Here is a 13290-nt window from a genome sequence, read left to right as displayed (position 1 = left end):
GTCCCACCAGGGAGCACCACCTCGTGCAGGATGTTCAAGAGCATTTCCAGAGAGCAGGGGGATGTGGAGTTAGTCCCTACCCATATGGGCACTGCTAGCTGGAAACTTGGGGTGTCAGGACCACACGGGATGAGACTCCCACCCCTTGCTGTATCAGCATTTTGCCTGCTGGGTGTTCCAGCTGTGCTGATGGCAGAGCTGGAACTGGTGGAGGGCTTGCTGCAGACTGACTGGAGAAAAGCTGGAGTTCCTGGCTGCTGACCCTACTCAGCTCTGACCCCAGGAACTGTTGCAAGCCCGCAGCAGTCAGAGTGTCAGGAAATGGCAGGGTGAACAGGTATTGATGCCCGTAGCACATCCGGAGACCAGGACACAGTGAACTTAATGGGTTCAGAGCTGGCCATTAGCTGCAGCACAGACATCAGCAAAAATGCAGACAGTAGAAACCTAATCCCCTCAGAGAGGAAGGGAGCAGGAGATCAGCCCCTGTTGCTGCTCCTGTTTCAAGAGGTGGTTGGGGTCCTCCTGCACAGTGCCTAGGTCTGGTCCCTCCTGTGCCAAGCTGGGCTGGCCAGGGAGGTGTGTGGAGGAGATTTCATTCAGGACTCTGTGGCCTCTGTGTCTGTCCTCAGTTAGGCTTGAGCATCACCAGGCCCAGAAAAAGGGCAGTCAGTGTTGATATTTCACCTGCTGAATATCCTCTTAGCACCAAATGTTAGTCCAGGGAGGACTAGCATTTGTAGTCCAGGGAGGTTAAGTTGGAAGCAATGTGTTGAACACCTCCTCTGGGAGTTTTTTGGGATCCTTCCAGTTTCTCCTTGGGCTTAAGAGGAATGAGAGCACTTGGGGACTGTGTTGCTGTCTGGGTATGCCCCCTTTACTTGGCCTGAGAGTTGTGGCAAAATGCAGCTGCCCAGCTTGTAAGCACCACAGGATGTCTGGTAGGCTTGGACTTCCTACGGCACACGTGCACATTCTGCTGTGGCACTGCTCTCCCCACGTGTGCCCTGCATGCCCTCTGTGGCTGAGCTCTGCCGGGCAGCTGGACCCAGTGCCTGGTTGCAGGCAGGGAGACTGACCTGCAAAAGCAGACTGTGTCTAGCAGGGCCTTGTGATCAGAGTCCCTGCCTAGAGGAGCTGCTCCCCTGATACATTCCTGGGTTTCAGACATGAAGAGGGAAGCAGCATGGCATTCCTGTCAGTCCCAGCCTGAACTTGCTGGTTTCCTCTGGAAACAAGGAAACAGTCTGGTGACAAGAGTCTCTGCTTCAGCCAAGCTTGGAGCTTCAGCACCCTTCAGAGACTTTTAGCTCCTCTTCCCCAAGTGCTGTGGTTCTGCCAGAGAAGGAGAAGATGGCTTTTCAGTATGACCTCTGCAGAATAAAAAACTGAACTGAGAGTGGCAGAATTGTGTTGTGGTAATCTTATGGGCCTGAGAAGAGCTTGATGTTTGAGAATGAGCTGTACCTGAGGCACAGCTGTCTGTTGTTCCAGGAGGATCCTTTCCAGGATTTTCTCAATAGCTTGGTGGTGTCTGGGAGCAGTGAGGAGACAAGGATGCTTCCTCTTTTTACAGAATGTATTGGTATCCAACTCTGTGAGTGCTGCTGGACCCTACCTCTGGAACATGGTGGCTCTTTTGCCAGAGGTTGCTCTTTCCAGGGAAATACAAAGGTGAAACTCTCACTTAGGCTTTGCTTATCATAAGACTGGGGAGGGAGGGACAGCATGGTAATCCGGAGCATGGGGTTTTAATCCTGCTCTCCTGGCCAAATTCCATTCCGCCTCTGTAAATTCCTGCAGCTACCCTGCTCTGCACTGCCTGTGTGGTATCTGCTGGATGGCACAGCCCCCCTCAAGCGGCAGCATTTCAGGCATGGGGAGCAGGACAGAGAGGTGACCCTGAATCATAAGGCACTTTGTCAGATGGGCGCTGCAATGTACACTTTAAAGGTGATGTGCTGAATGAGGAACCAGCCTGTCCCCTCCCTCTTTGTAAGAGCAAAAGTGATTGTCCCCGGTTGCCTCTCTTCCAAGTGTGGTGTCTTTTCTGAGTTGCCAGTCTGGCTGTGCAACTCTTGTCGCAGCTTTTGGGCCCTTTATCACCTGCAAACCTGGGAAGCTGGTGTGTTGGACTTCTACTGAGGCAGTCTAAGCAGGTCAGCTAAACTGTCACTCTTCCAAAAATGAGACCTGGGAGAAGAATTTGCAGTTTCTGTCACCTACAGCTAGGTAAGACAACAGGCACCATGAAATCACTCCTCTCCTGGCTGCCCTGCATCTCTTTACTAGGAACAGCCAGGCTATCTCTTCACTTGTAATGCCTACGGGGGAGGCAGTAGAGGACTGTCCCTGTGCCCCTTTAGGCCTCTGGCTTAGTACCCACAGACAGTGTAGTTGTGCCTCAGTGTCCCTCTGCAGATACACATTAGCTCTAGAAGACACCGACCATGAGCCTTGCTGCCAAATGTGATGTTGTGGGAAAACAGAGCTGGTCCCGTTTGTGCTTTCAGGGCTGGAGAAAACATGGTAATGTGATGGCAAAATTTCCACTGCCAGCTCTCCCTAAACATTAACTGCTCACCTGATTATTACTGAGCCGTAGAGAGCGAAGGCCATTTAGGCTGAGTGATGTGGCCTACAAAGAAAAGGGGATTTCCTGCAAAAGAGTGGATCTTGTAGGAGTAGAATGCCAGCACATGGGCAGCGCTCAGGGGGAGCCAGGGGAAAGCAAAGTGGCTGCACTTTCCCAGGAATGAAGGTTGCTTGTGCGTGGAAGGGTGGCCGGCGTACAGCCAGCTTTGGGCTCCTGCCCACGCCTCAGAGGTTGGTGTGAGCATGCACTGGTGTTTGTGCAGCTGCCCAGCTCTGCGAGCATGACATTCCCTGTCCCCTGGCCATTGCCCTGTTGTCACTGGAGGCAGGGTGTCCCAGGCATGAGACAAGACCTGGGTCCTGCCTGCCCCTTCCCTGGTATCCACCCTGGTCAGCTTCTTCCAGCTAGAGAGGGGACAGGGGTGCTTTTTTCCCAGTGGCTGTATCCCCTGATCCCTGCTGAAGCAGGAGGTGCTTGCTCCTGGGAAGAATGTGGGGGAGGGAGGATAACCTGCTGTGAACAGCACTTCTGCCCCGCACCCGCTGGGGTTGGAAGCTGGCAGTATTGGGAAAGCTCTCGTCTTACTGCTGGCTGCGCTTGTCTGGTGAGCAAGGAGACTGAGGAGGGAGGGCGGAGAGGCCCCATGCCGAGACTGCAGGGACAGGGACGGGTAGAGCCGGGAGCTTTCCGTGCTGTGCCATGGCTGCTGGTACCCGCTGTGCCCCTTGCCAAGGAGCTGCTTCCAGCCTTGCCCTCTGCTTGCTCTGCCTCTAATTAGTTTCAGAGGGGGAGAGGCTGTGTAGCTGCCTTCCAGTTTGTCATCTTCACCCCCATGAACACCCCAAAAATGCCCCTGCCGTGCCTGTGCTCCCCAGCAGCCTATCTGTTCCTGCCCTGGCTGGAGAGGGTCGCTGGGTCTCAAAGCACTGGCTCTTGGTGCTGGGAGCAAACAAGGTATGGTGGCCAGGACAAGCGTGTGGAGAGGCTGTGGAGGTCGGCTGGAGCACGAGGTGAAAGGTTTCCTCTGCTGAAGCGGTGCTGCTGGCAGTGGGCTGCAGGAGGGCCGGACTGCTCCAAAGCATGGGTAAGCCCTGCGTGGCCACCGCCTCAGCTGGATTACACGATGGACACGGTGGGGCAGGGGCAGGACTGCAGGTTCCGGGAGCTGAGCACGGCCCCGGGGCGGCTGGAGGAGCGAGGGAAGGAAGGGCCCCTGCCCCGGGGAGCCGCCGGCTCAGAGGAGCAGCAGGGCAGCCCGGGCGTTTCCTCTCCCTGCCGGGGCAGGGCTGGGCTGAAGGGCGCTGCTGAGGAGCCGCTGCCTGTTGTAGCGGGCTGTGCAAGGGCAGGCAGGAGCTGCCCGGGCGGGAGCGAGCGTGCCTCCCAGGGCAGCATCTGCGTGCCGCGGTGGCTGCAAGGGCAGGCCGGGGCCCGCCGCGCCTCTCCGGGCTCTGCGTGCCGGCGCTCCGCATCCCGCTCCTCTGCCCGCTGCCGGTCCCGGCCTTCTCCCACCGCACCCGGCCCAATCCAGACGGTGCTGGACACCCCCAGCAAGGGCTTCTCCTGCTCCAGCCGCGGGGCCGGCGCGGTGGGGACGGGGGGAGCTGCAGGTAGAGCCTCTCTCTGCATAGTTAGCATTCCCAGCCCCGGCCTCCTGCTCCGCCTTCCGCCATCCTGCTCACTCCTGGTACGCTGGGCAGGTCTGGTTGAGCACTGCACCCTTTCAGTGGGGCTCACCTTGCTCTTCTGAGCCAGAGCAAGGATGATACAGCAGGGGAACAGTTCTTTCTGTTTCAGGTCCACACTGGGGCTTTCACTCTGCTAAGTCGATGGGCAAGTACTCTGGTGGTGGCCAGTATCTCTTCTCTCTGGGTAGCAGCGACATCCGCATCCCCCCCTCACCATATTTGCATCCCAAGTAGGCTGTGGAGCTACTCTTTCCTAGTCATGGGGAGAACAGGTGGGCTCTGCCGCCATCCCAAGGCCCCCAAAGATCTCTCAGTGAGGATAAAATCTTCTCCACCTGCCCCAATAAAGGAGGTGTAGGAAGGGGGTAGATAGTCCTGATGCTTCCTTTTTTCACTGTGAAGGAGGAATATTGAGGCCTGGGAGTGGGAAGGGAGCTGGAAGGAGGATGGATTCCTCCCAATTTACTTTGGGCAACTCTGTGCCCCTGGCGCTGGGGGCTCTTGAGTAGAAAGCGAATTTAATCTCTTGTTTTGTTTGTTCTTTCTTCCTCTGAAAGGGGGGCCAGCGGGGTGTGCGGGGGGAGCTTGGGTTTGAGAGCGGGGAGGAGGGGGAAAGTGTCAGATCTGGAAGGGAGGAGTAAAGGGAGGACAGAGAACGGCAGCCCGGGAGGGAGCAGTAGCAGAGGGCTGCCAGCCGGCTTAGGAGGCCCCTGGAAGGAGGAGGTGAGGGGAGAGGCAGGTAAGGAAATCAGCGCCTGCGGGGAAGGCAAGCAGCCAGGTGAGGAGCAGGACAAGGGGTGGCCGGAGGGGTGGTAGTGTTATGAGGTGGGGGATGGATGGATCCTTGAGTGCCTCTGGGAGAGGTTGTGAAAACTGAGTTGCTGCTGGTCCCATCTGGTCCCGTAAAATTGCCATCCTAGTTGTGTGTCTGCATGCAGGCTTGGGACAGTGTACCATTTCTGCAGTGAGGGGCCACGGGGGCAGGTGGGAGCAGGATGGGTGCTGCTGCGTGCCATCACCTTCTCTCTCCTTTGTTTGTGCTAAAGTTGCTCTCCTGCCCCTCAGCTTCCCCTGGGTGCTGCTGACCTCCTTAGCCTTTCCTCACCATGGCCCCCTGCCATTCCCCTCCAGCCTGGCCTGAACAGCCCTCCAACTTTGTGTGAACCTTGGCATGTGGGATGGGAGACAGGCTGGCAGCAGCACGTGGAGATCTCGCTATGTCCAGCATGGCCCGTGGCTGTGGCAGGGAGAAGGGGTGCCTGGGCCTGGTGTGCTCCATGTGTCCGCTCCCCTTTCCCTGCCATGCCTGTGCTTGGCCTGCTCGGTAGAGCACAAAAGCAGGTCAAGCTTGGGCCTGGCTTGCAGGGGTCTGTGATGCCAGTAGACACCTTGTCTGCCAGGAAAAGGGGTGCAGCTCTCTGGGGCCGTGCCCCGGGAGCTCAGCTGTATGTCCAGTGGGCTGGCGTGGCCATGTTCCCGCGGGCTGGCCATGCCCCAGCCCTTCTAGAGCCTGGGTGTCCTTCAGCGTGGGTGGATGGGGCCATCCGTCTGGAATTCTCCAGCGGGCTGGAGCTTGCACCCGGCCCCAGGGGCCGCGGGGAGGGTCGTGGGCGGCGGTGTGTGTTCTCCTAGGCTCCAGCCCCCGCGGCCCCACGGGCATCTGCACATCAATGGGCTCCAGCGGGGTGTGTGCAGGGGGGAGCAGCCCCTAATCCGGCCCATTCAGCCCGAGGGCAGCTTTTGTTATCCAGATGTGGCAGCGCCGAGGGCGCGGAGCCGCGGGCAGGGGCGCGGAGCTGCGGTGGGGGGCAGCGCTCGGGCCCCGGCGGAGTGAAAGCGGCGTAACACGCGTGGCACCGAGTGTTTGGGGTTTTGCCATCGCAGTGGGCGGGCGGCGCTTGGGTGCGGGAGTTTCCCGAGCCCCCAGGCCCTGCGTGGGCCGCGCCCCTCCCACGGGCAGGCTCCGGGACCGCCGCACAGCTCGGCAGGGCCTCTTAGCATTATTACCTCTCCCCTTCTTCTCTGTGAGCCCTAGGCCTGTGGGATGGCAAGGCACAAAGCAGGGGTAAAATCTCTTGGAAACCTCCTTCCTAAATCCTCATTCCCCTCCATGTTTGAGGTGTTTCCCCCCGCCCCCAGGCTCTGCAGTCCAGTCCGGATGGTGGGACAAGTCTTGGGGGGGTAAATGTTCCATCGTGGGGAGGAGAGTGCTGTCTGAAGAGGTTGCGGGTGTCTGTTTTGCTGCTTCAGTTGCCCAGGTGCTGTCTTGGAGGGAGCAGGTGATGGAGGATGTCCTGCTGGGGAGATTTTGGCACACCTGGGTAAGGGCTACTGGTGAGACCTCTCTTTTCCCCTGTCCCTCACAGGCTCTAGGATGCCAGGGCCAGCCGGACTTGGGTTGCCCACCTGATCATTGTTGATCGTGTCCTGCCAGCACATCATGTTGCGTTCCTGGCGCATGAAGCTGAAGTTGCTGCTTGCCACAGTGACCCTGGCCATTCTCCTTTCCTGGCTCTACCTCTTTGTGGGAAACCTCGAATGTGAGTGAGTCCTTCTCATCCTCCTCAGATCAAGGGACAGTCCACAACAGAGGGTGGGCAGCAGGGGATTAGGCCTTGGGGTGGTTGCTGTGGCCATGCAAGTCACTGCAGGTGTATCTGACTTTAGGACATCTCCAGGGACATCTCTGGAGATCAGGAGAACAGAGCTAAGATGTTGGCTGGGCACTTGTGAGGTGTGCTGGAACCTCTCAGTTGTGGGTCTGCCCCAGCATTCACACCTGGGCTCTCCTGGCCTTGCCATGCCCATGGCATGCCCCTATCTCTTCCACAGATGGCCGCTTCCTCCTGCTGCCACCCTGTCTGGGCGAGCAGCCGAGCCGGGATGTGGAGCGGGAGGCGCTGGCCTCACGTGTGCGCAGGGTGGAGGAGGAGAATCAGCAGCTCCGGCTGCAGCTTGGCCAGGCTCAGGCAGAGGGCAGCGATGGCAGCCCGCAGTGGGGGGCTTCTGCCGAGGACAGAGACCCCCCTGGGGGCGAGAGGAGCAACCACACAGCTTGCCCTAAGCAGCGGACAGTGCACAAGTGTGAGGTGGGTGATGGCACCAGCACGGTGGCATTGGGGATAGGGAATGTTGTGTGGGAGGCTGGGACCCTGTGGAGCATGGATATACGAGCAGCTCATCTGGCACTGCTCTCCCTGTGCTCTGGCCATGCTGGGGCCTCATCCTGGCTCTCCATGGTGCTCGGTGGGTGAGGGTATTTTGCTTCTCCAGAGGAGGAGATCAGACAGGAGGAGTGGTGGCAAGACTCCTGCTCCCCGCTTCTGAGTTAGGGAACTCCCACCTCTCTTTGGGGCTCCTTCTGCATGGGAAAGGTTGGGTTTTGAAGCTTCTTCCTGTAGTGTGGTCCCAGGCAGGAGCTGACAGCCCCTGCAAGGAGGGTTGCCAGTCTCAAAAAGGCACCGTTTGTCTTTGGGCAGCTCCTTCACGTCGCGATTGTGTGTGCTGGGCACAACGCGAGCCGGGACGTGGTCACCTTGGTGAAATCCATCCTCTTCCACAGGTAATGGGGACATGTTGTGCCAGAAGCCTGCTAGTTGGGGTTCTCAGATGAGCTGCTGCAGGCTGCAGCGGGTCAGTGCTGCAGAAGAGGGGCTCTAGGACCTCTCTCTACCCTTGTGCCACTGCTTAGAGGGACAGGGTGGAATTTGTTTACCCCAGAGGGTTTTTTTTCCATTTGTCTCCTCAGCTGATGTCTGTCCCATGTGTGGGATGGGGAACTACGTCCTTTTCATTCTGCTGTGATGCTGAATGTTGCTGTGCTTGTCCTTGGCAGGAAAAACCCCCTCCACTTTCACTTCATCACGGATTCGGTGGCCCACCAGATCCTCCAGACGCTCTTCCAGTCCTGGATGGTGCCTTCCGTCCATGTCAGCTTCTACAATGCTGATGACTTGAAGGCAGGTGCTTGCCCTCCCTTTACCCTGTCCCAAGCCAATGCTTAGAGGAGGGATGAGTGGATGGAGGGTGATTAACTTTTTCTTGCTGATCACTGGCTCACCCCCTCCTCTTTCTGGGCTTGTTGCTGGTGCTGCTGAGAGGGGAGCACAAGGCTAGTACTGGCGGGGTGGGGAGGTGCCTTGCAGTAGCAGTGCCTCTGTGGCAGAACTGGATACCCCAGTGAGACACTAGGGTCCAGGTGGGGGTTCTGGTGGCTGGAGGAAATGTTTCAGGCTCAGCTGGCTCCACAGCTCTGCATGCCCTTCTGTTGTTGGCCTCCTCTGCATGGGGTTCCGGGACATGCAGCTGTCCTGCCTGGGCAGGGGAAGGGCATGGCCATGCCCAGCCCTGAGGTGTGTTGCCTTGCAGCCAGAGGTGTCATGGATCCCCAACAAGCACTACTCTGGCATCTACGGGCTGATGAAGCTGACACTTACCAAGGCACTACCATCCAACCTCTCCAAGGTCATTGTCTTGGACACGGACATCACCTTTGCTACCGACATCGCAGAGCTCTGGGCTGTCTTCAAAAAGTTTTCTGGTGAGGACAGGATGCCCCTGAGGCCCTGGAAGGGCCTTGGATGTTTGGCTCAGGGTGGCAGTGCCTGCTTGCCACAGCACCAGCACAGTGGGTTTGCTTGGGCCCTCTGAACCAACAGCAAGATGAGCTGCATCCATGTCCCTCTGTTTCCTCAGAAAAGCAGGTGATCGGGCTGGTGGAGAACCAAAGTGACTGGTACTTAGGCAACCTGTGGAAAAACCACAAACCATGGCCAGCCCTGGGACGTGGCTTCAACACGGGTGAGTGTGGGCTGCCAGTGTGGCACGTGCAGCCTCATGGCACATGCAGCTGAGGTGGTATTTGGCACAGGGAGACTGGCAGATGCTGAAGTAAAGTAGGGAAGTGGTGGGTACAAGAGGAGTGCTACAGCATCCCAGGGTTGTGGGTAGGCACAGAGAACTGGCATGTCCCAGGGACTGAAGGCATGCAGGCAGCTGTGCCTCAGCTCTGTAGTGGCTGGGTGCTCTCAGTGACTCAGTGCCCTTTCCCCTGGCCAGGGGTGATCCTGCTCCTGCTGGACCGCCTGCGTCGCCTGGGCTGGGAGCAGATGTGGCGGCTGACAGCAGAGCGGGAGCTCATGAGCATGCTCTCCACCTCGCTGGCTGATCAGGTAACTGTCCTTCCTCTGAGACAGGCTGGTCCTTCTGCATTCCCATAGCACTGCATGCACAGGGGATCTTCCTCATCCACCCATGCACCTTTCTCTCTCCTAGGATATCTTCAATGCGGTGATCAAGCAGGACCCATCCCTGGTGTACCGGCTTCCCTGCTTCTGGAATGTGCAGCTCTCTGATCACACCCGCTCGGAGCAGTGCTACACTGAGCTCTCAGATCTCAAGGTGGGTGGGGTTGCCGCTTTGAGACTGCGGAGAGCCTGAAGGACCGTGCAGGCGCTGGAAGTCCAGGGGAATCAGCATGGGGTCTGAGGGCTTGGGGAGCCTGGTGCTGCTGACTTCCCTTACGTGGGGTGACATACTACTGCTCAGGTAATCCACTGGAACTCGCCCAAGAAGCTGCGGGTGAAGAACAAGCATGTGGAGTTCTTCCGTAACCTCTACCTGACCTTCCTGGAGTACGACGGGAACCTGCTGCGCAGGGAGCTTTTTGGCTGTGCCAGTCTTCCCAGCCCGCCCAGGGACCAGGTGAGGCTGACTGCGACTCTGTCCCCAGCCCAGAACTCTGGGTGGGCAGAGACCTCCCCTGGGGTTCCTACTCTCCCTCACCTTCATGGTGTTGCAGTTGCAGCAGGCGCTGGAGGAGTTGGATGAGGACGATCCCTGCTATGACTTCCGCCAGCAGCACCTCATGCAGCACCGCATCCACCTGTTCTTCCTGCAGTACGAGTTCCTGGCCCTTCCCAACCCCACCGATGTCACCCTCGTGGCCCAGCTCTCCATGGACAGGTACTTGCTAGTAGGACTGGTGGGAGGTTGGAATCCACCTCCACTCCTCTGGGTAGGCTCTACAGCTTTGGAGCTACCAGGGAATCTCATTTCATCATTCTCACACCAGCATGTGGCAGTGAGAAACAGCACCCCAAGCTGGGAACATCAGTTCTTCCTGCACCCTCCTGAACTGGCACGCAGCTCTCTGGAGGCGCCCAGTTCTGGGTTTGGTTCAGGAGCTGCCGCAGGGCAGGTCTGCTGCTCAGGCTGTGCCCTCTGCTCCAGGTTACAGATGCTGGAGGCCATCTGCAAGCACTGGGCAGGCCCCATCAGCCTGGCGCTGTACATGTCCGATGCCGAGGCACAGCAGTTCCTGCGCTACGCCCAGGCCTCGGAGGTGCTGAGTGCCCGCCGCAACGTCGCCTACCACATTGTCTACAAGGAGGGGCAGTTCTACCCCATCAACCTCCTGCGCAACGTGGCCTTGGCCAACACGCAGACGCCGTACGTCTTCCTGACGGACATCGACTTCCTGCCTATGTATGGCCTCTACGATTACCTCAGGTAAGGCTTTTTCCAGCTGGCTCTTGCTCAGCCTGCTGGGTTCCCCAAGCACCAGAGTTTTCAGGAAATGTCCTTGGGTAGCAGCTCTCAATATGCAGAAGCTGTTTCCTTTGTGTTCAGCCTTGGGGTCCTGCCTTTACTTCTGTCAGACACCTGCAGATGAGGACGGTGCTGTGGCTGTGAGGGATCCCCTGCTCCTCCTATCCCTGCATGGTACCACTGCAAATTCTCAAAACCCATTAATACCCATGTGGAGCAGTGGGCAGGCTGGAGTGGCTGAGGAGGCTGTTGCCAAGCCCTACAATCAGGGAGACCTCACACCCTTCCTACTACCACAGGAACTCCATCCAACAGCTGGAGCTGCCCCAGAGGAAGGCAGCTCTCATCGTGCCAGCATTTGAGACCCTGCACTACCGTCTGACCTTTCCCAAATCCAAAGCAGAACTGCTCTCCATGCTGGACATGGGCTCCCTCTACACCTTCAGGTAGGGACTAGCACTGTCCCTCCATCCAAGCAGAAGCCAGCTGTGTACTCCTGTGACTTGGGGCTGTGCACCCCCTGTCTCAGAGGGGGGTTGCAGACCCCCTGCATCCTCTACTGTCCCAGTCTTTCATTTCCATCTCTCCCCGTAGGTACCACGTGTGGCCAAAAGGCCATGCCCCAACGGACTACGCTAAATGGCGGACGGCCACCGTGCCCTATCGCGTGGCATGGCAGCCAGACTTTGAGCCTTACGTTGTAGTGAGGCGAGACTGCCCCAAGTATGACCAGAGGTTCGTCGGCTTCGGCTGGAACAAAGTCTCCCACATCATGGAGCTGGATGCGCAGGTGGGTGAGGGGCTCCCAGCAGCGCTGGGTGTTGGGGGCCTGTGGCTGGGCAGTGACATGCTGGTACCACCAGCCAGTGATGGTAAGTGCTGCTGCTCTATCCCCAGGAGTATGAGCTGCTGGTCCTGCCCAATGCCTTCATGATCCACATGCCCCATGCCCCCAGCTTCGACATCTCCAAGTTCCGCCTGAGCGCAGGGTACCGGGGCTGCCTGCAGACACTGCGGGAGGAGTTCCACCAGGACCTGTCACGGCGGTACGGGGCTGCTGCACTCAAATACCTCACTGCCGAGAGGAGCCTGTGACGCCTGGGGACAGTGGCTGCGGGGTACAAGCAGCACACTGGAGAAAGGAGGGCGCAGGGCCTCCCTCTGCCTCTGCCCACCGCCACAGCCCAGCCCGAGGGAGCAGAGGTGGCAGCACAGCCTCTCCAGCCCACCAAAGGGATGCCTGTAGATAAGATGGAAGACATCAGCTGCAAGAACAGGCAGTGCCTGCAGGTCCAGCTGCTCCAGCCTTCCTGTGTTACAGGGGAACCTCCCCATGCCAGGGGCCAGGGGTGGGGTCTCCTCCCTTCCTTCTTTTAGCCTATGTGGATTCCCAGTCTTTGTTAGCTCACCTCACCTTGAGGCCTGGCTCCTCCAGAGATCTGGGAGCTGTACAGTACCCTGTTCTGCCTCTGCTCAATGGCCCCAGGTCTCAGTCCACACAGCCCTCAGGGGCTTTGGTGAGTTGGAGATAAGGTTGTAGAGCAACCCTTTACGTCCTTGTGGAGCAGGCTCAGAGGAAGCTCCCAGCACCCTGGGAGGAGCGGCCAGAGAGTACTGCAAGTAGCTGGAGCCTTGGTCAAACCCAGATCAAGGCTGGCTGGTTAATAGGGGGAAGTATTATTATTCCCCATCTGTATGGATGCAGTCTCCAGTGGAGCTGGCCCCATACAGGTAGTGTGGGCATCACCCAGAGCAGGATGAGCTCTCAGACCAGGATGGGCTGTCTGAGCTCCCAGGATGGACCTGCACTTCCCATGGAGTAGCCATGCTGGTGACAGACCCTGTCTTGTGCTGGTATTGCCCCACAGGGCAGGGCTGCCAATCATCCCCATGGGCAAAATAGCAGCTTCATGGGCCAGCACAAGCTGGGAGAAGTTCCTGGTGAGGACCACCCTGTTCCTCACCAGCTCTCAGCACCATAGTTGTTGCCATCAACAATCAGGGACATGGCTAACACTGGACAAGACCAGAGCTGAACACTGTTGCAGGAACCCCATGCTGGAAGCAGCTTGACTGGACACTGTTCTACTGCTATCACACACTGGAGCACAGAGGATGCATTGCTTTCCTCGCACTGTTTAAATTATTTAATACTTTTCTCGTAAGAATTCAGTAATTAGGGTTTCTGGGTTTTATTTTTAATCTTTTCTTCTCAGATGATTTTGCTGGTGGCCCTGGAGGCTCTCCAGGCCAGTTGCTGCTGCAGTCTCCACTGTTCTCTTCTTAGCTTTGCTCTGGGCTGCAAGGGCCAGCTCTGTACAGGGTGAGGATTTCCGTCCATGGTGGGAGCGGCTAAGAGGAACCATAGAAAGTGCGGGGTATGGAAAGGGCACAAGCGCCTCTTGCTTATTCTCTCTTTTTAATTTAATTTTTAAATTAAAGCTTTTTTATTCTTTTTCA

At 57.9% G+C, this 13290-nt stretch overlaps 1 protein-coding gene across 4 annotated transcripts in view; it reads left to right on the top strand.

The window, feature by feature from the left end:
• LARGE2 (LARGE xylosyl- and glucuronyltransferase 2) overlaps nucleotides 1–13290 on the top strand; it is a 23377-nt gene extending 10087 nt beyond the window's left edge. For 2 of the 4 annotated variants that reach the window (XM_072929956.1, XM_072929957.1), the window contains 14 exons: nucleotides 6648–6821; nucleotides 7114–7370; nucleotides 7761–7843; nucleotides 8117–8244; nucleotides 8654–8821; nucleotides 8977–9081; nucleotides 9340–9452; nucleotides 9556–9681; nucleotides 9829–9984; nucleotides 10082–10245; nucleotides 10513–10791; nucleotides 11130–11276; nucleotides 11425–11620; nucleotides 11728–13290. In XM_072929956.1, the coding sequence (XP_072786057.1) occupies nucleotides 6722–6821; nucleotides 7114–7370; nucleotides 7761–7843; nucleotides 8117–8244; nucleotides 8654–8821; nucleotides 8977–9081; nucleotides 9340–9452; nucleotides 9556–9681; nucleotides 9829–9984; nucleotides 10082–10245; nucleotides 10513–10791; nucleotides 11130–11276; nucleotides 11425–11620; nucleotides 11728–11925 (2220 nt within the window). In that variant the 5' untranslated portion in view covers nucleotides 6648–6721 and the 3' untranslated portion in view covers nucleotides 11926–13290. Of the gene's footprint in view, nucleotides 1–3165; nucleotides 3201–4960; nucleotides 5021–6647; nucleotides 6822–7113; nucleotides 7371–7760; nucleotides 7844–8116; nucleotides 8245–8653; nucleotides 8822–8976; nucleotides 9082–9339; nucleotides 9453–9555; nucleotides 9682–9828; nucleotides 9985–10081; nucleotides 10246–10512; nucleotides 10792–11129; nucleotides 11277–11424; nucleotides 11621–11727 lie in introns of those variants that run through there. The other 2 variants (XM_072929958.1, XM_072929959.1) reach the window with 2 other exon arrangements.

The sequence above is a fragment of the Taeniopygia guttata genome, chromosome 5 (genome assembly GCF_048771995.1).
Source record: "Taeniopygia guttata chromosome 5, bTaeGut7.mat, whole genome shotgun sequence".
Lineage (NCBI taxonomy): Eukaryota > Metazoa > Chordata > Aves > Passeriformes > Estrildidae > Taeniopygia > Taeniopygia guttata.
Note: the sequence above shows the minus strand (reverse complement) of the source record. Positions and strands in the feature narration are given on the sequence as shown.